Raw genomic sequence first — 21637 nt, forward strand, 5'->3', positions numbered from 1 at the left:
GTGAAGGGAAAAAGGAGGGGGAAAGGAGACTCGAGAGAAAAAGTTTAAAGAGCAGGGGGTGGGGTGAGATGGTGGTGGTGGTGCAGAAAAGACTATGAGGAGAGAGAAAAGGGAGAAGAGGTAGAGTGGAAGAGTTACATGAAGAAAGCAAAGAGGGGAGAGGAAGGGATGAAAGAGAAGAGAAAACTAGATGAAGGATGAGAAAAAAGAAGTTAGAGAAAAACTAACAAAGGAAAGAGGTGAAAAGTAGAGGACAAGAAAAGAGAGAGCAGGGAGGGAATGAGAGAGACCATCAGGAGAGAGAGAAAGAAGTGTTTATATGGAAAAAAAGAGAGGGAATGAGACAGGCAGAGGAGAGACAGAGATAGGGATGCTACCCAGCAGTACATGAGGGTCCCTGTCAAAGCATAGTAACCTGACCCTTCTTGCCACACATGCCATTGATCCTAGCCCGTCCCATATTCTCCAGTAGGTGGCATCCTTAACCATCTCCCTCTCTTAATCTTCAGTTTCTTCTTACATGTGAACTCCTTCCTTCTTATCCTCAGACACACCCAAATCTCTACCATTCTTTAAAAAAAGAAACAAAAAATCTTCCTAGACGGCCCCATGCCCCCAAGCTATTGTCCTAGATTTCCCCTCTGTTTCTTGGTCAAGCTCCTAGAAAGAGCTGGCTGCATTCAGTCTCTAATTCCTTTCCTCTCACTCCCTCCTTAGCCTTTTCCCAGTCTGTCTGGCTTCTGACTTCATCATTCAACTGAAACTACTCCCTCTAGAGTTGCTAAGGATCTCTTAATCGCCAAATCTGATGGGGTTTTTGGTTTGTTTGGTTGTTTTTTAGTTCACATGTTTTAGCTCTCCCTTGCATTTGATCATGGTCACGACTCTGTCCTGGATACTATTTTTTCCCTGTGTTTTCACGATACTATCATCTCCTGCCTCTCCCCTTCTTTATTGGCTTATTAACCACATCATGCTCCTTATTTGTGAGGTTCCTCAAAGGCACCGTAGGGGGTTCTCTTCTCTTTCACTTTTTCTCTTGCTGACTTCATCAGATTTCATGAGTTTAATCTTCATCTTCATTACTCCTGGATCAATACAGCCAACCCAGTCTTGACTTTGAGTTTTGGGCCCATATGATCAAATACTATGGGACATTTCAAAATGGATGTCCCAAAGATGTCTCCCATCCAACATCCAAAATATAATTCATATCTTTGTCTCCCAAACATACCCCTCTACCAAACCATTGAAAGCACCATTTTTTTCCATAGTCTTCCAGGTTCTTAATCTTACTCATCTCCACTCATTCCATGATCCTCCTGGCCTGCATTCAGTCAGGCACGTCATCTCCTGTCTCTGTGGATCTGTGCTGACTGACCCCTGTGCTTGGAATGTTTTCCTTCTTCACCTTAGTCTTTTAGTTTTCCTGGCTCAGCTCAGGGATCACCAGGCCTTATCTCAGTCCGCAGTGACTAGTGACTTAGATTGTCTTCCATCTACTCCGTATATACTGTGTAGATACCTAGCTGTTTCTGTGTTGTCTCCTCTTTTAGGATGTAAGCTCTTTGGGGGCAAGGATTATATTTTTCTTTTTCTTTGTATCCTAGTAATTACTTAGTGCTTGTGTACTTAAATGACTAAGGACCAGGCACTGTACTAAGCACTGAGATGCAAAGCAAAGCAAAACAACAACAAAACTGTCTCTCCTCTTATGGAGGTGGAATTTCCAGTTTAATTTTGAAGCTGGAAGTCAGGGAAGTCAGGTAAATGGAAAGGCCAAGGTGGGGAAGGAGAGCAGTCCAGGCCTAGGGAACAGCCAGTGAAAAGGCAGAAAATCAGGAGATCGAATGGGATTTGTGAAGAGCCACAATGAGGCCAGTGTTTCTGGAACATAGAAGAAAGGAGAGTATGAGAAGCCTGGACAGGGAGGAAAGGGCCATGTTATGAAGAATGTTGAGGAGTACTCATTTAGTCCTGGAGGTAATAGGGAGCCACTAGAGCTCTTTGAGCAGGGGTGATATGACCAGCCCTAAGTTTTAGAAAAACCACCTTGGCAGTTGAGTGGAGAATGGATAGCAGTGGGCAGAGACTTGAGGCCATGAAGCCAGTTAGAAGGTTTTTGCAATAGTCCAGGGAAGAGGAGATGAAGGGCTCAACTAGGGTGGTTGCTGTGTGATAAAAGGAGGGGGATATAGACATGTATTGAAGGTAGAAATGATAAGATTTGGCAACGGATTGGCTATGTAGGGTGAGTAAGAGTGCAGAGTTGAGGAGGACACGCAGGTTTTGAACCTGAGTGACTGAAAGAATGGAGGGTCCATTGCAGGAACAGAGAAGATAGGAAGAGGGGAGGTTTTATGGAGAAGATAGTGAATTTTGTTTTGGAGATGCCTCAAGGCAGTTATGAGATGAGAGCTCAGGCGTGAGGTAAGGATCTAGGAATATAGATCTAGGAATCATTTGCATAGGGATAATAATTGAGCTTATGGAAGTGGAAAGATCAAGTCAGAGAGAATTCAGTGAAAGGCAAAGAGATCCCAGGATAGAATCTTGGGGACACTCATGGTTAGTGGGCATAATATGGATGAAGAAGCAGCAAGGGAGACTGAGACTGAGTGGTTGAACAGAAAAAAGGAAACCAGGAGAGAGAATAACCATGAAGGTCTTAAGAGTTATGAGTATTGAAGAAGGGAAGGTAATTGACAATGTTAAATATTGCTGAGAAGTCAAGAAGGATAGGGGATTGAGAAAAAAAATTGGCAATTAAGAGACTGATTGATATTAAAAACAGCAGGATATGTTAAACAGACTTCAAGGTTGAGAATAGAAATCTTAAGCATGTCTAACTTATTAATTTCATGACCCTGCATTGAATAATACCTCACAGGGCTGGATGTCTATCTCAGATTCAAAGTCCCTTTTTTCCCTACCCTTATGCTATCCACAACTCACTAAAAGGGTTGTGCTATTGATAATTAGGAAAAAAAAGAAGTCTGACCTTTTGTTGAACTCTGAGAAGGTTGGCATTGCAGTGTAAATGCATCTTACACGTGAATTACTATGATCATGTGTCTTCTTATTGACTCAATCTCAAACTCCTTTGCCTGGCATTTAAGGCTCTCTACAATCTGACTCAATTTTACCTTTTTAGTTTTATCTTAAGATCCTCTCCAGCTGTTCTACATTTCAGCTAAAATGGACTACTTTCTGCCCCATCCTCTCCTCTTTGCTTAATTCCCTAGACCCAGAATATTCTCCCTTCTCCTTGACTATTAAATTCCTGTGCACTCTTTAAGCCCAACTAAAATGCTTCCATGTAGTAGTTCCTAATCCTCTCCCCATTCCCATGGCTGACAACTTTATCTCTTCAATCTAATGTTGTTTTTCCTTCATTCTTGAAGAGGACCAATGACATCATAGGGTGATGTCTTGACTAAATCCAACCTAACAGCACATTGTTCTGTCTATTCCTTCCCAATGTGCTTATATAATATTATATATTACAATTATCTGTTTCTTTCTTCATAATTAGGATGTATACTTGGTGAGGATAGGGACCCTGTTTAACCTAAATTGGAATTTACAACTCTCCATCCATTGGCCCCATCCTTTCTTTCTTGTTTTCTTACTCAATACTCCCCTCTAATTACTCTGGTCCAGTCATACTGGCCTGCTTATTGCAACTCAGATATAACACATGTCCTCTGGCCACTGTGCTGATGCATTGGCTTTCCTCCATGCCTGGAATGCTCTCGCACCTTACTTTAGCCTCTTAGAATTTCTGGCTTTCTTCACAACTCAGCTGAAATGCCACCATCTACAGGAGACTTTACCTCGTCCATCAAGGAGTAGCAGGGCCTTTCTTCTTAAGGTTACCTTTTAACTACTTCATATGTATCTTGCAAGTCAGTGTGCATATCCATGCTGGGTCTCACATTGGAATACAGGTTCTTTGCAGGCACAACCTGTTTTGGCTTCTTCTCTATATCCCCCATGCATAGGACAGTGCCTGGCACACATTAAGTGTTTAAAGAAGGCTTATTAATTGATTCACCTAGAGTCTTTTAGTGTGCTCCGAATTCAATCATTACTCAATAAATTTTTGTTGAATGAATGAATGCAAACTTTGAGAACAGGAAAGTAATACCAAGAATGTTGGAAGTAAGTTTGCCATGTTTGGAGCAACTGGAGTACCAATTATCTCAGGCCCCTTTGGGTCCCAGGGGCCTTGGGTACTGTTAATGACTTTGCTTTGAGAGAAGACCTGTTGAAATCCGTAGTTTTTTCATCCATTATCAAAGTGAATAGATAAGAAAGAGAGGGAGGTTGGTAGAGGGTGGAGTAGTGAGAGAGAGAGAGAGAGAGAGAGAGAGAGAGAGAGAGAGAGAGAGAGAGAGAGAGAGAATGGGGAAAAAAAAAGCCAAGACAGACTCTTTAAAAGGGGGACTTTATTTATTATACTGGAGCAACGCGCCAACGACCCAGCTCTGCTCCCATACACAAGAAATCCGCAAAGCTGTCACTCAGTTTTGAACCAAGATCGCAGTGGCACTAAAAACACATTGAAAACATTGACTCTCTTCCCTTTTTTTCCTCTTTTTTTTTTTTTTTTGGTACAAAATGGTACAAACAACAATACAAAAGAGTTGTGCTGTTGACGATTACAAAAAAAGTTGGACCTTTTGTTGAACTGCGCAATGCTTGGCGCTGCAGTGTGAATGAATGCATCGTACACCAGTCGCCTTGCCCAAAAACAACCACCATCATGCAGGCTGCTACACATTTTGTCCATTGTCAAAATAAACATGCAAAAGAAAAAAAAGAATCCAAATGGAAAGAAAAAGAGAGAAAGGAAAAGGAAGAAGCGTTCTGTTTCTGTACATAGGTGTTGCTTTTCTCCAACTTGATTTGTAGCATCGAGCAGTACCTACATTATATACATACACATTTGCAGTGAGCAGTCTTAGGCGGTATTCTGGGTACTTGAGATCTGTTTTTCTTTGACTTTGCCAAAAATTAAGATTCTTTTTTTGTCTTTTTGCCTTTATGAAAGCAAGCTGATATGTCCAGTCATATTTTCTGATTGAGAGCATCAGACAAGGCTCTTCCCCTAAGGAAATGGAGGCATTTCTGAGGGGCAGAAGCCTGGCTTTTTTAATCTGACATTTTTTTTTTTTTAGCACTTTGGATGTGCTGAAAGACATTATGAAGAGGAGATGGTTTTGTGAACAAGTTCATAGGGAGGGCCAACAGAAGCAATGTCCCTATTCTGTTGGCTACCCCACCCTGGTTGGTACTAAACCATCCTGCTCATTACAGAACAAACTCCCTTCCCCACCCCCCAAATAAATCTTGAGGCTGAACCCTGCCATGCCAGTAGCTTCTGGCTTCCTGTGGAGGGGCTCTTGGGCTTCAGTCTTACTTTCTATTTACAAGCTACTAACCACAAACTTTTGACACTGATTGTACTCTTGGTTAATGCTAATTCACTAGCCTAAGCCTGGGCTTGAAGATGTCTCTGGGAGGAGAATAGGGGCACCTAGTGGACTTGGGCCAGCCTAGTCTTTGAGACATAGAGAAGAAGTCTTTGCCATCCTGCATTCCCATACCCTCTGCCTTCTTAGTGAGTGAGTGGACAACAGAGATGTTCTGGTGCCCATTGGCAGTGGCAAGAAGCAAAGAGGAAAAAAGGTGAGCTCAGAGGAATAAGTATAGGAGATATGCTTTCTCACCAGCCCTTGAAGTTCCTCTCACCTCACATTGCAAGATGAAAGGTTAGTGAAAGGGATCATGGTGACTCTCTCCTTCCAGGGTCTAAGGCAGTTTCCTATTCTTCCTTCCTGGCGCATGTGCCACTTTAAACAATAAGGATTGTAAGTGGGGCTTGGCAACATTATTCTTTTTCTCCACAGAGCAGAGTTTCAGGGGTACATTTACGAACCTTCCTTCCCTTTCCCCATCTCTTTCAGCAAGATGTTCCCCATTCAGGAGAATTCTTCTAGAGCAGGGTTCTTGATGTGTGGTTTGTGAGTAGATTTCAGGAAGTCTGAGAATTTTTAATATTTTGATAGCTGTATTTCAGTATAATTGATTTCCCTTGTAATCCTGTGTGTTTTACACACAGGATTACATGAGAAACAAATTATGATTTATTTTGTGCATTTAAAATGCTACTCTGAGAAGGGGTCCATGACACAAAAAGGGTTAAGATCCCCTGTGTGTATAAGAGAGAGATAGACAGACATACAGGAAAGAAATGCACAGAGAGAAGGAGAGAGAGGAAAGAGAGATAGAGATACACACAGAGGAAGAGACAGAGGGAGAGAGAGAGGGAGAGGGAGAGAGGGAAGGAGGGAGGGGGAAAGAGAGGGAGGGGGAGAGAAAGGGAGGGGGAGAGAGAGGGAGGGAGAGAGAGAGGGAGAGAACCCAGAGCTAAACTTGAGAACTAGCAGCTATTGTGTTCTTGAGAAGTTAAGGGAAAAAACATTTATACCTGCTTCAGTCAACAAATCATATTCACATTTAAAAGTAATTCACAGTCCTCAGGATAAAAACTTCTACCTAAAAGAAGAACTTAAAAAAAATGACAACCACTCCCCAACTCACAATCCACCGACCCTAACCCCACCAACATTTCCATTAGTCCCCCCTCCCCCCTCCCTATAGTGCTCCCCCATCCCCATGAACATTTCAGACAATTCTCATTGGCTAACTGACCCCAAGTGGTTTGCATAGCATGGCTTAAAACTAGGGTGGGATGAGAATAGCTTACACTGAGAAGCTCTCCCTACCACCTGCCTGACCTGCCCTTCCCCTTGACTTCAGTGAGTACATCTCCTTGGGGACCTGGCTGCCTGCATAGAGGGAAAAAATGGCCAGAGGAGGGCCCCTGACCCTCAGTCATTTGAGAAAGGATCTCCTACTTCCCTATCCCTACCCTTCCCATTCTCTTTCCTCGGAAGTACTTTAGAAAGTACAAGAAGAGATAGAAACATTGTCTGGGCCTTAATGACTGATCCATACTACAATCAGTGCACTTAGGTGGAGCCAGTGGGGATGGGGGTGGTGAAAGTGAGGCACAGCTATGACTTTAAATTGGGAGACACTCTACTGTTTGTCATATATGTACCTTAAAGGAAAGCACAGGAAAAAGGGCCATAGGCTGAGAAAATCAACTCCCCACTCTTTTCTCCAATAAATGATGGGGAAAGGACCAGCCACCAGAACACTAGGGGGGTATCCAAGTAAGAGGCACCTTAGGGTGGGTGTAGAGGTTTCTGTGTTGGAAAGGGATGGGGAGGATGCTGTGTATGGAGACTGTAGGTTCCCTACCAAGTGCATGTTACTTAGCAAAACCCCACTAAACTATCATGATGCACTAGAGGGATGTCCCCCTGTCAATCTGTCAGCCTTTTGAGGGCGTTTCCTGAGTTACTGTCTAACATGATGTCATCTTCTCAGGAATCTCCCTTGAAACTTCTTCCTCCTCACCAACCAAGTGGTGAATGGGGAAAACACACTGGATTGCAAATGGGAGATAGAAAGAGTCCATATTTTGCATTCCTTCTGTCCCCTCTGGAGTCCAGATGGCACGTGTTCCGAGCACTATTTTGTTCACAGAAGTTGCGTTTTAGGGAAGATAGACTCTGATGAAATGGGAAATGCACAAAGAGCATGTTCATCACTTAGAAGCTATAGCAGCCCAGTATGTTCTCCTTAATGGGACCCATTTGCTGCCAGAGGGATCCCTGCCTCTCTCCCTCCTTTAACACTGAGCATTCAAAATCATTCTCATCATGTAAAAAAAATCATCATTCTTAGATAGTCACTTTCTGACACCACACATAAATTTGGAATCAAAAGGAAAAGAGAGCTAAACACTTTGACACTTTTACCATATTCACTCTAAACTCAGAATATTAAAAAAAAATGCACAGTTTACTCAGGAACTCCTAGCACAGGACTTAGGTGACTTCGAACCCAAGAAACATGGTTCATATCACATATCCATGCAGGTGAAATCATCTCACAGACATTAGACAGAAACCCACAAGTCCAAATCAGTAAAGGGGGAAAAGGTTGTTTTCAAATCTAATAGCTATTTCTTATTGGTTCAAAATGATCTTACATACAAAACTAGGTAGTTACTACCATTTCTAATTCTGAGGATCAATTCTCTGGATGCTATGAAACCTTTTGCTAAGCTGGCATTCTTGGAGCACAGCCAGGAGCATGCACCATGGAGTGAGCATGCCTTTATCCACGGTTGCCGCTCTCCCCCGTGGACTTGATTAGAGTCAGTGGTGTCAGGCACCCACTGGGCAGTGGGGACACACACTAGCTGGTTTATATGTTGCTGTCTGACTTTGGCTGTTGGTGCTTGCAACATGAATACTTTACTAGACAAGGGAGATAGAGGTGAGGGCGATGGGCTAATGAAGCCAGGCTACATCTTTAACACTGAGTGGGAAGGTGGCGGGCAGGGTCCTTGTGAAATGTCAAAGTGATAAAAAAAGCAGTATCTGTCCTTGGGAATGGCTATGCATCAGTGATGATGCCTGACAGCAACATGTAGCTTGGCCAGGATTTAGTTATAGGACTCAGTAGCCTGGGGGCAGCCAGAAACCTGTGGAAGGCAGAACACAAAGAGATGCTCCTTTGGTCTTTCGGTGGTTATACGGGTAGAGTGTTTTCACCAGGCCTAGTAGAGATTTTCCAGAGGAGCCCATAGCCTAAGGCTAATTAACGTGGCTGTTTTATGTGGCTCCCTCAATTGTGGCCAGGGGAGAAGAGGGATCCATCAGTTAACACAGAACTATAAACAGCAAGGATGACTAAACCACCATCTACGGAGTACTTAAGAACGGTTATTTGGATTTTGACCCAAATATGTTTTGTGTGTGTTATTTTGTTTTTTTAGCTTTGTGAAACAAGTCATCACTTTTATTTATTTATATTTTTCTTTTAAAAATTAAAAAAAAAGACCACCCCAAAACAAAAACCAGAAACAATCTCCATGGTTCCTTCATTTTCCTTCCGAGCCAGAACTAGCTTGGGGTCAGAGAGAGTGCTGCTCATGATGGTTGAAACTTTTGCTTGTTTTTAATCGCTCCTGAGATTGAGGGAATCTGATACATGTACCAAAAGGCACTTTCAATTTTTTTTTTTAAAAACAGTACTTCTGTTCTAAGAAATTCAAGTTAAGACAGAGTGCCTTTCACTCTCCTTAGTCATAAAGCGGATATTGTAATGAGCCATAACCCTGCTGACACTTAAAAAAAATGGAGCAGAGACAACAAGTGTTCATGCTAGACAGCTCAATGTTCTGGGAAAAAAACATAAAGTAACTCCTAACTCACCACTAAAATAATACAGTCAGCAGGGGGGAGTAATTAAAAAAGCTGCCACTTTTGTACAGCTCTTGCTTCTCTGCTGTCCATTCGCTTTTTTCCGATTTTGTTCTAAGAATATGAGGTCAGTTAATCTTCGTCTCCCCCTCCATACATGTCCGCAAGTTTCTTGAACCTGGGGCCCCAGTCGTTGAGATAATCGTAGTCTTGGTCCCCAGAGCTGGAAGAGTTCAGAGAGCTGACCGAGCCGGCTGTGGAACCACTGCCTTCATAGTCAAAGACCAGCAGGGAATCGTACGGGGGTGCTGTGGGGTCATTATCTGCAGCTCGCAACCCCTGGATTTACAAAAGACAAGGGGTTAAGGAGGCAATGGGGAATCCAGTGGTGGAAGTGGGGGCAATGGGCAGGGCACCATTGTATTGCCTGAGTTGTACCCAAAGCTATCCTAAGGCTCCTCTGGGCCACTTCTGTACCTGTAAAATGAAAGGGTTGAACTGATTGATCTCTAAGGCCCTTCCGATTTTAAGATTCTATGAGTATGACTCTGCTTAAGGTAATTATATGGGATGAAAATATTGGGTGCCACAGAGGGGAGTTGAAAAGATAGCATCACATTCAAGTGTGGAGGTTGTGCAGGAGTGGTGGATATCGTGCATGTGTTTATCACCCTAAGATCTGATGATCTGATCATCACAGGAAGCACTGTATCCATGGGTTCCACAGTCTAATTCCCAAATAACTTTCTTTCTGCAGAACTGCTCTAGGGACCTGAACAGAGCTGCTGTCCAAAGATCAGGAAGGAGCATCCATCCCTATTACCTCCAAATTGTTCAGGGCACTTCTGGAGAGTCGGGGCTCAATCCTACCACTGATATGGAATTTCTTCCACAGTTCCCCATTCATTGCCTCAGTCTACCCACTTGCCAACTAAGGCTTGTATCAGGTAACTTTGTCCTGAAGGAATATTGTCATGACTAGATAGCATCTTTGTAGCTTTTAAAGGATGAAAAATCCTTTAATTAACCTTCAAGGGCTGCATTTTCTACTTTCCCCACCAAGGCTGAGGACAATGTGTACACATTTCACGAGTTTGCAGTCTCCAAATGGTTTCTCAAGGCCCTTAATCCTCACTCCAGAAGGGAAGGATGTAACTAGTTTATGTTACACACATTTAAATATAAATCCCGTTTGCTAAAAACAATTTCTCACATATTCTGGGACAGAAGAGAGAAGATGGGACTGTCTCAAATTAGGATTCATGCTTCACCTCCATTTACAGAGGCAGTGAATTAGAAGAGTGATGACAACACTTTCTGCATTTTCTGTTGCCTTATCAGGTGGCACAAGGTCAATGACTTTCGCCTGACCATACCCCTCACTTCAAAGTCCTCACCCTCCAGTCACCCTGGGAAGAAATTATTTCAGAGCAGAGTTCTGGGGAAACACCATATTCTATTCAAATATATGTGTTTTTCCAAAGCTAACTCCTATAGCCTGAGATTTTAGAAACTCCCTTGACTGGAGGTCAGGAAGCTATATCATGGCACTAGCTATACAATCTGGGGCAAGGCATTCTGGTTTTCAGCTTCTTTTGTTGAATGAGATAAACTCTAAGTTCCCTTATATATCTACATATGGTCTATGTTCTAAGGTCCCTTCCAGTGATTCTGTAGGACACAGGGGAATGTGGAGGGTACCAAGCCATAGGGATATCCCCATCCCCCAGTCCTCTCCTTGCCAACTAGGCCCTACAGGGCCTAGAGTAGGGAAGCCCATGAAGAACCCTCTTTCCTATACAGCTCCTGTTGGAATTTTTCCTTCCCTCCAACATTTCTGCCATCCTTATTGCTCTTTCCTTCCATCTGTATCCCCTTGGGAGAAAGCAGAACCAAAACTCTGACCCTCTGGCCTACTATGCTTTTCCCAGAAGTCGTAGGGACACAGCCACTTATACCACTTTAATAAACAGGGAGTCACCAACAATTTAGTAAGCCAGAGGTCCCCTGGGCCTCACCGTCTGCCCGGAGTTGTACTGTTCCAACCACTGGACCTTTGTATCTACTCTGTGACTGAGGCCTTCCATATGTGTTTTCTGTTTGAATTAGAATGTGAGTTCCTTGAGAACTGGGGTGAAGTTTTCCATTCTGTATTCCTATAATTTAGAATAACGTTTGGCACAAACAAAGCACTTAAATGATGCTTCATCAATCAATCAATTGAGTCCAGTTCTAACATTCTATGCTGAAGTCCCTTCTTGCTTTAACATTTTATGATTTTACCATTTTAAAAGAATATAATTTTTGTCAAAGCTCAAGCTGTAAAAGCCATGAGGAACTTGATGTTTAAAAAAAGAGAACTTCTGTGTTCCTGTCTCTAGAAATCTGGTTTAACAGCAAGCATTTGATGTGAAGGAGAACTTCATTATGCTAAGAAATTACCTGCCTGGGTAACCAATGGATAGAAAAGTCATAAGGTGCTGCTTTGCTGATGTACAGATGCACAGCTTGTGTGTGTGTGTTCACATATATGGTATACATGTATATATGGGCATATATGGTGTATGTGCATGCACACACGGCATATATGCATATGTGGACACATGCACACACATGTACATACACATAACGTGGCACACACGGCACATCTGCACACATGGGTGCATGCATGCATACACATGTACATACAACATGCACATATGACACATAGGCACACAGCAACATTGTACACACATGCACATATATGCAATGCATGCACACACGGTATATGTGCATGTATGGGTACATGCACACACATGTATATATGTGCATGTGCATATGGTGTATATGTATACATACATGTATATATGTTGGAAGGAGAAGGATCATATCATATACTTCACTTTTGTCTGAACTGCAACTGGACTATTAGCTTCAGTTCAAATAAAAACAAATCATTCTTAAGCCCCAACTATGTGCCAGGCACTGGGTTAGGCTCTAGAGATACCAAGGAAAACGCAAAACGGTGTCTACCCTCATGGAGCTTACTTTTTTACTGCAGAGTGGGGATATTATCTAAACAGTCAGAAGTTTTCATCACTAAGAGAAAATTTTGACTCTAAGAAACAATTTGGGCAAAGATTTATTTTACTTAAGTCTGGGATAAAAATGAAGAACCAGCTAACTAGCAAATGTGATACCTAATTATGCCAGAGGATTCTGATATTTCTACGTGTCTTTAAAGCATTCTTTTTATTATTAAAGTGTTGTGGTGACTTATTTTAAAAACATTCTATTTTTAAAGAGGAAAAGCATAAATGAGTGATAAAAAAATGTGTTCCATATTCTCTCTACCCATTTGGCCATTCCCATGGAGAGTCTACTTGTATGTTTGAATTGTGAGAACATACTCTAGGAGCTGCTGAGTTCCCTAGGGGTAGCTTGTCTAATTGCACCCTAGTGCTTAGGTGATAATGATGGGGGAGTCCGGATTGATTCTGGGTTATTAGTCTGGTAATTAATCCCAAACCAATAAAGTCATGGCCAATGGAATGTCTAATGGTAGAATTCCAGGTGCCAGGGTAAATCAATGAGGGAGAAGCTTTTGGTTAGGGGGTCTTTTAGATCTCTTCTAAAAGTAGCTAGTTGGTAAGGTGGATGGAGCACTGGGCTTAGAGTTAGGAAGACATGGGTTCAAATCCAGCCTCAGGCATTTAGCTGTTGGATCCTGGGAAAGTCACTTAGTATCCTCCAGCATCAGTTTCCTCATTGGTAAAATGGGGACAATAATAGCACCTACCCTGAAGGTTTTTTTTTTGTGAGGATCAAATGAGATTATATTTGTAAAGTGCTTAGCATGTAGTAGGTACTTAGTAAATGTCTATTCCTTGCTCACTTCTCTAAGAAGTACCACTTAGAAGACAGCCCCTTCTAGCTATAGTTATGGCCAGTCCCCCACCCCACTTCTCTCTCTCTCTTTTTTAATGCTAAGGCCAACTTCTTAACCTTTCCATCTCAAAGGAAGCACATTCATTTGATTTGACACACACACACACAAAAAAGACTCTCTGGGCAAGGAGCCAAGTCTCTAAGAATCATGGTCAATGGAAGCTTTGAGGCAACTCAGTGCAGAGTGTCTCCAGATGCAAGTTGGCATCTGCAACATGAAGTCCAGAACTGTATTCTGGAATCATGCCTGGCTTTGGCATTTGACATAGTTGTAATATTGTCTTCCAAAGAGTCTGGGCAAATTTTGTCTTTGTAGCTGCAGACCACCAGACTCTGAAGGCTCATGTTTTCCATGTCTAACTGTCACTCTACCCTCTTAGTTCACCCCCTTTCAGAGCTTCAGGAAATGCTCACCTCATTGATGAAGTCACCAATGTCTCCTGGGTGGGGGACAACTGGCCGGATGGGGTACTGGGGCTCAGCCCCTACGGGCCTCTCATCCACCCGCCTCACACCTGGTGCTTTATTTAATACATGGTCCATTGTCTCTGGTTGTTGAAGTTGGCTTAGGTCATAATCCTAAAACATGGGGAGAGGTGCAGAGTTAGATCAAGAGAGAACTTTATTGGAGGTCATTAAATAATAATCATCATAACAATAATAGCTCTCTTACAGCCTTTAATAGTTTACAAGGAGGTTAAATGACTTACTCATGGTCACACAGCTAGCAAGTGTTGGAAACAGGATTTAGATGGAAGTCTCCCCTGACTCTGGAGCTTGAAACTAAGAAAGTCTGATCATTCTTTCATATAACCCTTCCTTCTCTGAGTCAATAACGCTGAATTAAAGATCAATGTATTTGAAACTTCCAATCACAAATTTAATATTTAGTTTGGGACATTAGAGTTTCATCCCCTAAGGCAGTGGGGACCACTGAATACAAGAAATTAATAGTCAGAGAATATGATGGGGATGAGGGAACAGTTTGAAAAGGGGTAAAGTCAAAAGACTAAAGGTAATGGGGCCAAAGTAAAAGTCAAGTATCCACAGAATCAACCAGTCCTGGGGGTCTGGGAAAGAGCCAGCTGAATTGAGGAGAAGTAGTTGTTGGCACTGTGCAATTTATGCATAGAATAAGGTCAGGAAAAATGCCCTGTTGGGAGAAGTATAAGCTGTTGTGAATGACAATTTTTTCTGACACAAAGAATCAACCCAGGATAATTCATTTGAAAGTTGGCAAGATGCTAGTTATAGCCCCTTCCCATTCAGTTGCAGCCATGTGATTTGAGGGTCCGAATAGGATTGATGTCATCAACTATGTGAAGAGATAAAACACAGAAGAGGAATCCCATGTATTCTGGTGTGACCCTGGGTGGCAGAACCAGGGCTAGTGGCAGGAAGTTACAGAGAGGTCATTACTGGCTCAATATAAAGGAAGAATTTTCTAACCATCAGAGTTAGAACAAAGTGGCCTCTTCCACTTTTCAGCAGTGGAACAAGCCACTTTGGGTGAGCTGGCAGATATTTTCACCCTAATCTTCGAAGTATTAGAGTATTTCAAATGAGAGTGGGAAAGAAGCTGCCCCTACGGAGGCTTTAAATGCACTAAGCTGTCTTTAGCTTGAAGTTCAATTATGAAATAGACCTTGGCTACTACGGCTTTGCAAAAGAAAAGAAAGATGAATGGAAGGAATAAAATCCCCAAACACATTTAGACATTTACAAATGAGAGCCAGAGAGAGAAATTAAAGGCTTATTAGAAACTATTAAGGGAGCTATATTCCACTCTGCCAGGGCAGGAGATACTGTGATAGTAGTTATAGGTAGGAGGCCAAGCCCATCCTCAGAGGCACTGATCATTGCTGTTTTCTCTCACCTCTGGAGAAAGGGCCTGAAGCTCCTTCCTTCCTTAGCTCTTCTGAAACATACCCCACTGTCTCTGGGAAGAGTAACGAGAGTCTCTGACACACATCTGTGTGTGTATGTGTTTATATCGCACCATCCCAATCTTTTGATATAATAATAATAAAAGTGTATACAAGTGCATATCTATTTGTTTTGACTGCTCCCAACCATCCGGTGAGGTAGTTGCTATTATTATACCCATTTTGCAGATGAGGAAACTGAGGCAGGAAGAGGTTAAGTGACTTTGCTTAGTCACACAGCTAGTAAGTGTCTAAGGTAGGGTTTGAACTCAGGTCTTTCTGATTCCAAGTGCACAGTCTATCTGTTACACTATCTAATTGCCATCACTTGAGTAGGGTGATAGTCCTGGACAGGAAGAAAAACAGGAATCATCACATTCCTTTTACAGATGAGGAAACTGATATCCAAAGAGGGGAAATGATTTGATTAGGAACACTCAGTGAGTTAGTGTTGTCAGCTTAACTACAAACCATGGCAGAGATGGTGATGGGCCAATAGGAACCATTAAGAACATAGCTAGCTTCCCAATCAGGAAGTGAGCACCCTAAGCGTAGGGATCATGTTCCCTTTTCCACCATAGCAAACCCAAATACTTCATTTTTCAGTGAAGGAAAAAGAGGCTCAGGGTCATATAGGAAGTAAATGTCAGAGATAGGTTTTAAACCCAGACCCTCTGACTGACAGAGTCAGTGCTCTTTCCATAATGTTTATTGAATTGAATGAAGAGAGAGGAAAGAGTTAGCATTTTCCTAAGAGAGGTGGGACTCAAAAAGCTGGTTAGCATTTGGATAGGTGAGTGCAAGGTACTCACTCCAGTGATGGAAATTCCATCTTTTTTCTCAAGGGCCATTCAGTTTTGATCTTTTCCAGCCATAGCCTCTTCTTGAACACTGAACAGCTAGAAAGTAACTAATGGATTGAAGGTATGAGCAACAGAGAGAGACATGAGAGTGAGCCCAGACCCTCTCACCTGGTCTTCCTCACCCCCTCCTTCCTCGTCATATTTCAGGATGTTGTCTCTGACGTCGTCCTCAGGATCAATGAGAAGCTGTTTGGTATGCCGCTCTTTCTCGCGCCGCTTCATCCATACCACAAACAGCAGAACCATCGCTACAATGAGACCCAACAAACACATGAGAACTTTATTCATGAAAGGCAACACTGATGTCCTTTATTTCCCACCTCCCTGCCTTTGCCTTTGCATTTCTTCTTTCTTCACTCAGCTTGAATCCCATATGTGTCTACTGAAAGAAACTTGAATTTGGAGTCAGAGGACCTGAGTTCTTTTACTTCTTAGCTATGTCATCATGGGCCGTCCCTTGAATGAACTTAGTTTCCTCCTCTCTAAAATGAATAAACTGGACTAGAAGGGCATCTTTTCTGGGGACCCAATGTACAAAAGAGAGATGCCTGAGGTATGGCATAAGAAATACTCATGACAGACTAATTGACATCTTGTATTTCCTTGATGGAAACTGTCAAGTCTTGGTGGGGGTGGGAATTGGCTGCAGCTTTTTGTTAACCATTAGCAGCAGAAGCAAACAGCACCTCTGCTCTGTGGGTCCAATTTTATTAAAGCAGTGTTTGTACTAGAGCTAGAATTTAACCTCATTGTAAGCAACATTAGTACCAGGATGTCTAAAAAATTCCAGTCTGGGCTAAGCAAGACTGGAAGGGAAAGTCTGAAATCCCCAGCTGGAAGGGATCTCAGAGATCATTCAGCCCAATGCCTTCCTTTTACAGAGGAGCAAACCAAGATGAGATTTTAAAGATCATACTCATGGGAAATAGTAGAGCTGAGAGTCTGCTACTCAGGTCCTCTGATTGGAAATCCAATCTCCTTTCTGCTATGGCATGATGCTTCCCCAGCACCACCCCTTTTTCATTAAATGCAGTAAAAGACAGAAAGTTGGAGAAGCAGTTGTAGTTCCCAAATTCTCAAAATACACAGCAGGAAAGGCATAGATGGCTTAGCATACACTTACCCTCCTGATGATAAAGGAGTTGGGCTAAGCCTATAAGAAATCAGAGCACAGATAAGCTTAGCTAAGGCTCTGAGGGCAGAACTGCAACCAGGCCAGGGATTGGACCTGTCTGCACAGCAGGGTAGGACTGGGAATAAGGAAATCATGTCCTGCACAGGCTTTCTTGCCTTTAAAGTATTATCACCCTAGCCATATCTCCCACTCTGCTGTCTTCTTATTGCTCTCTCTCCTCTCTCAATCTTACTCCTTTCCTTCCTTCCTTCCTTCCTTCCTTCCTTCCTTCCTTCCTTCCTTCCTTCCTTCCTTCCTTCCTTCCTTCCTTCCTTCCTTCCTTCCTTCCTTCCTTCCTTCCTTCCTTTCTTCCTTTCTTCCTTCCTTCTCTGATCATCTTTCTCTCCTCTTCCTTTTTCTTGCCCCCCCCCCCGCCTCTCTCTCTCTCTCTCTCTCCCTCCCTCCCTCCCTCCCTCCCTCCCTCCATCTCACTTCTGCATCCTCTTTTCCACTATCCATTTTTGGTTTCTCTTCTCTCTTCCCTTGTCTCAGTCTTCATCTTCTTTTTTCCTGATTCTTACTCATTCTATCTCTGTCATACGGTCTCTGCGTCTGAGTGTATATTATTCTATTTATCCCTGTCAAGGGCATCACCATTCTTCTCTTCACCCAGGTTTGTAAATTAAGAGTCATCTTTAACTTTTCCCTCCATCTTGCAACTTATATCCAAATAGTACCCAAGTCTTACCAATTTTACCAATGTCTCTTGCATTCTTTCCCTTCTCTCCATTCTACCATAACCAGCTCATTTCAGACCCTCATTGCCTGTCACCTGAACTACTGATTCCATTAGACTCCTAATTAGTTCTCTGGCCTCTAGTCACTGCTCTCTCCATTCATACTCCACATTATTGCTAAATTGATACTCCTAAAGCACAAGGCTGACTATGTCACTTCTCTGCTCAGGAAGCTTCAGTGGCTCCCTAGTACCTTTAGGGATAAAATACAAACCCATTAACTTGGCATTTATAGCCTTTACAATTTGGTTCCAGCTCCTTCCTGCCCTCTGGTTACTCTTCCTTTACATGTTTTGTATCATAGCCAAACCAGTATCTTCCTCTCTCCTCTGTGCCTTTGTACAGGCTATCCCTCATGGCTGGAATATTCCCTTTCTTCTACCCCTGCCTCTTGGAGCCCCTAGTTCCCTTTAAAGTTTAGCTTTAGGGGGTGTATTTAGCAAGAACTTTTTCCTGATTGTGCCCATTATTAGTAGCGTTGCCTGTCCCCATTTGGACAGCTAAGTGGTGCAGTGAATAGGACACTGGGCTCAGAGTCAGGAAGATCCGAGTTCAAATCCAGCCTTAGACACTTGTGTGACCCAGGTCAAGTCACTTAACCTCACTGTTCTAGGTAACTGTCTAAGGCTATAAGTGACAGAAAAGGTGCTGGCCCAAATTGGCAGAGGGAGTTCCCTCACTTGCAAGTCTCTTATGCCAATGAAGCATAGGAAGAGTCCCTATTCTAGGGACACATTGTGTCTTAGACACTTCCTAACTGTGACCATGGATAATGAATTCACTTAAAGCTCAGTTTGATCAATCAATCAATTCATTCATTTAATTCACTCAGTCTCAGTTTCCTCATATGTCAGACAAGGATAATAATAGTACCCATGTCATGGGTCTGTTGTGCAGATCAAGTGGGGCAACAAATGTAAAGCAATCTGCAAACCTTAAAACAGTACATAAATGCTAGTTATTATTTTCTTTAGGTACAATTAATGCTTAAATAAATGCTGGTTGAATTGAATTTTGTTCTTTCTCTCCTCCTTTCTTCGTTTTTTCTCTGCTACCTGATCTTCTTCTTGTCTCTTGTCACTTTTGTTTCACACCTTTGTCACTCCTGCCTTTAAAATAATAATGATAATAACTCACTACCCAGGATTTACTATAGACCTTTCTCACAATGATCCTAGGATTCAGGTAATGTAAATACTATTGTGACCCATTTTACAGAGAAGGGACCTGAGGTGAAGTTTTTCGAAGTGATTTGCTCAGGATCACACAGTTAGTAAATGCTGGAAATCAAACCCAGTTTGTAGGACTCAGAGTTCAGTGCTCTTTTTACCACAAGATATCACACCTATGTCTTCATGTTCTGTTGTCCTTTTCACCCAAATGCCCACTCTCCTACCCAACACCCATTCAGAAGCCACTCATCTTTTTTAAGAGCCATTTCTAAGCCCACTCCTTTCATGGAACCTTGCTCAATTTCTCCAGCCCTCCCTGATTTCTGAGATCAGAGAATGAGGAGCACAAAGGGATAACTTCTGAATTTCCCTAGTGCTTTAGAATGAATGACACAGCCCAGCACTTCATTGTGCAGAGAAGCCTGCTTATCATTTGCTGTTTACTTCCTCAGTTTTACTCTTTACACCTGCCCTAGCGTTTGGAGGGAAGATGCACCATGACATTAGTTTTGAATCCCTAAAAGTGTTGAGGCCCGTGCTAGGCACATTGCAGGTGCTCTGCACAGCTTTATTGTCTAATGAGTTGATCATTCACGGTCAGGAGGTTCTCACAGGGGGCTGGGCTAGATCTCTGGGTGTGTGCATCATGGTAGATTTTTGATCTCTCATAATTTTCGTCCTTGGACAGAGAGTTTTGTTTTGCAACCCCCTAGTGCACTGATTGTGTAATATCATCTATTATAATTATCTGTGTTTGTTCCTCATTCCCCTGCTTGGCTGTAATCTACATGTAGAGCTCTCAACAACCTGGCTCCAACTGACTTTTCCAGTGTTATTTCACATGAACATTTTCCAGGCACTCTACCTCTCAGCCAAACTGGACCAGCCAAACTAGCTTTTGCCTCATGTTTGGCATTCCATCTTCTACCCTGGGGCATTTATACAAGTGGTCCCCCCAGGCCTAGGATATATTTCCTCCATACCGATACCTCTCAGAATCTTTATCATCCTTCAAGGCTCAGCTCAGGTATAGCCTCTTTCTTCATGAAGCCTTCCCAGATCCCTCTCCACCATCCACTCTGAATTCCTAAAATGTATTTCCTTCTCTGTGCACCAGTTATACCTTACAGGAGTAGGATATTCTTGTTTTTGTTGCCCCAGTGCCACACAGGTCTTTGTGAAGGATCTGTGATTTTGTCTCTCCCTCAACAGTCTTTCTATGGCTTTGGAGAAAAGACCTAGTTTGAGGGAGTTGTCTGAGGCAAAGAAAAGTTTGTGACTTGTTGGAGTCTTACAGGTAGTGTTTTGGGTATGATTTGAATCCAAATCCTGCATAATGCACCTCTTTGCCTTTCACTTTGCATGTAGTATATGCTTAATAAATGTACGTTGGATGAGGGATGGGAGCAGGACGTCTCTAAACTTTCCATCTTCCTCAGGACCTAGAACAGTACTCTTGAATACAGTAGGCACTTAATAAATGTTTGGATTAAGGGATGAATGATTGAAGGGCCCAGAATGGATGTGAGCTCTTGTCACTATTCTAAGCATCACACGGCCTACAAGTATTGCACTCAAAACATCCCATACCCAGGGCCAGGGGATGGGGACAGGGTGATCTTGTGCCTCAGGCTCTAAGCTCTCCAGGGAGCCATTGTGGGGTAAAAAAAAAATATAGTATCTCACTTCTTTCTCTGCTGAGGTGGGGGACTATGGGTAAGGAACATTGCATAGGCAGCTCAGCGACATAATGGAGAATCTGAATCCCATGCTAGTTGTGTGACTTTGGACATATTGCTTAATCTCCCTTTGCTTCGTTTTCCTCACCTGTAAAATGAGGGAATTGGACTCAGTGACCTTTAAGGTCCATTTCAGTTCTGAATCTATGACCCTATGATATCCTCTCAGACTCAGATGAGAGACTGGTTAATTTTGCTGAATTACATCCCTTTTCTCCCTCTTTTTTATTCTTTGTTACAAGACATGGCTTTCTGGGTAGGGGGAGGGGAAGGGCTATTTTCAGAAATGAAGGTGATATGGAAACAAAAGTTATTGATAAAAAAAAGAACATCAAGCCTTCTGCATTCCAGCCTTCCCCTCATCCCTCCCCAGCCTTTCATTCTCACCTCTTCTCACCTCCTCTCCAAAGTAATCCCAGTGAGAGCAGGAGAATGAAGCAGGCCCCTTCTCCTTCTAGAAGCTGAGATGAACAGGAGACCAACAGTTTACCTTATTTTCTCTCCTTGTTCTGAGAGCTGTGGTATTTATGCCCAACACGGAGGTGCTGAAGTGACTAGAAGAGGACTGGACAGCTAATTACTGGCACTCAGTGCCAACTGGCTGCTGCCTCGTCCTGCTCACGGTGCAGTTTTCAGAGTTCAGCATTTTTTTTTTAATGCTTAGCTGAGATCTGCTTGTGAGCAGTAGGAGAATATAACTCTCCTCTCTGACATAAAACCTCTGAGCTATTTAGTGAGCTTTTTTAACAT

General features: G+C 42.7%; 1 protein-coding gene across 1 annotated transcript in view; it reads right to left on the bottom strand.

Moving 5' to 3' along the window:
• Positions 1-4436: 4436 nt before the first annotated feature.
• Positions 4437-21637, bottom strand: part of CDH4 (cadherin 4) — a 1168514-nt gene continuing 1151313 nt past the window's right edge. The window contains exons 14-16 of the mRNA XM_072633380.1: positions 16174-16313; positions 13692-13856; positions 4437-9689 (exon numbers count right to left, since the gene is read on the bottom strand). Of these exons, the coding sequence (XP_072489481.1) occupies positions 9483-9689; positions 13692-13856; positions 16174-16313 (512 nt within the window). The 3' untranslated portion in view covers positions 4437-9482. The remainder of the gene's footprint in view (positions 9690-13691; positions 13857-16173; positions 16314-21637) is intronic.

The sequence above is a fragment of the Notamacropus eugenii genome, chromosome 1 (assembly GCF_028372415.1).
Source record: "Notamacropus eugenii isolate mMacEug1 chromosome 1, mMacEug1.pri_v2, whole genome shotgun sequence".
NCBI lineage: Eukaryota > Metazoa > Chordata > Mammalia > Diprotodontia > Macropodidae > Notamacropus > Notamacropus eugenii.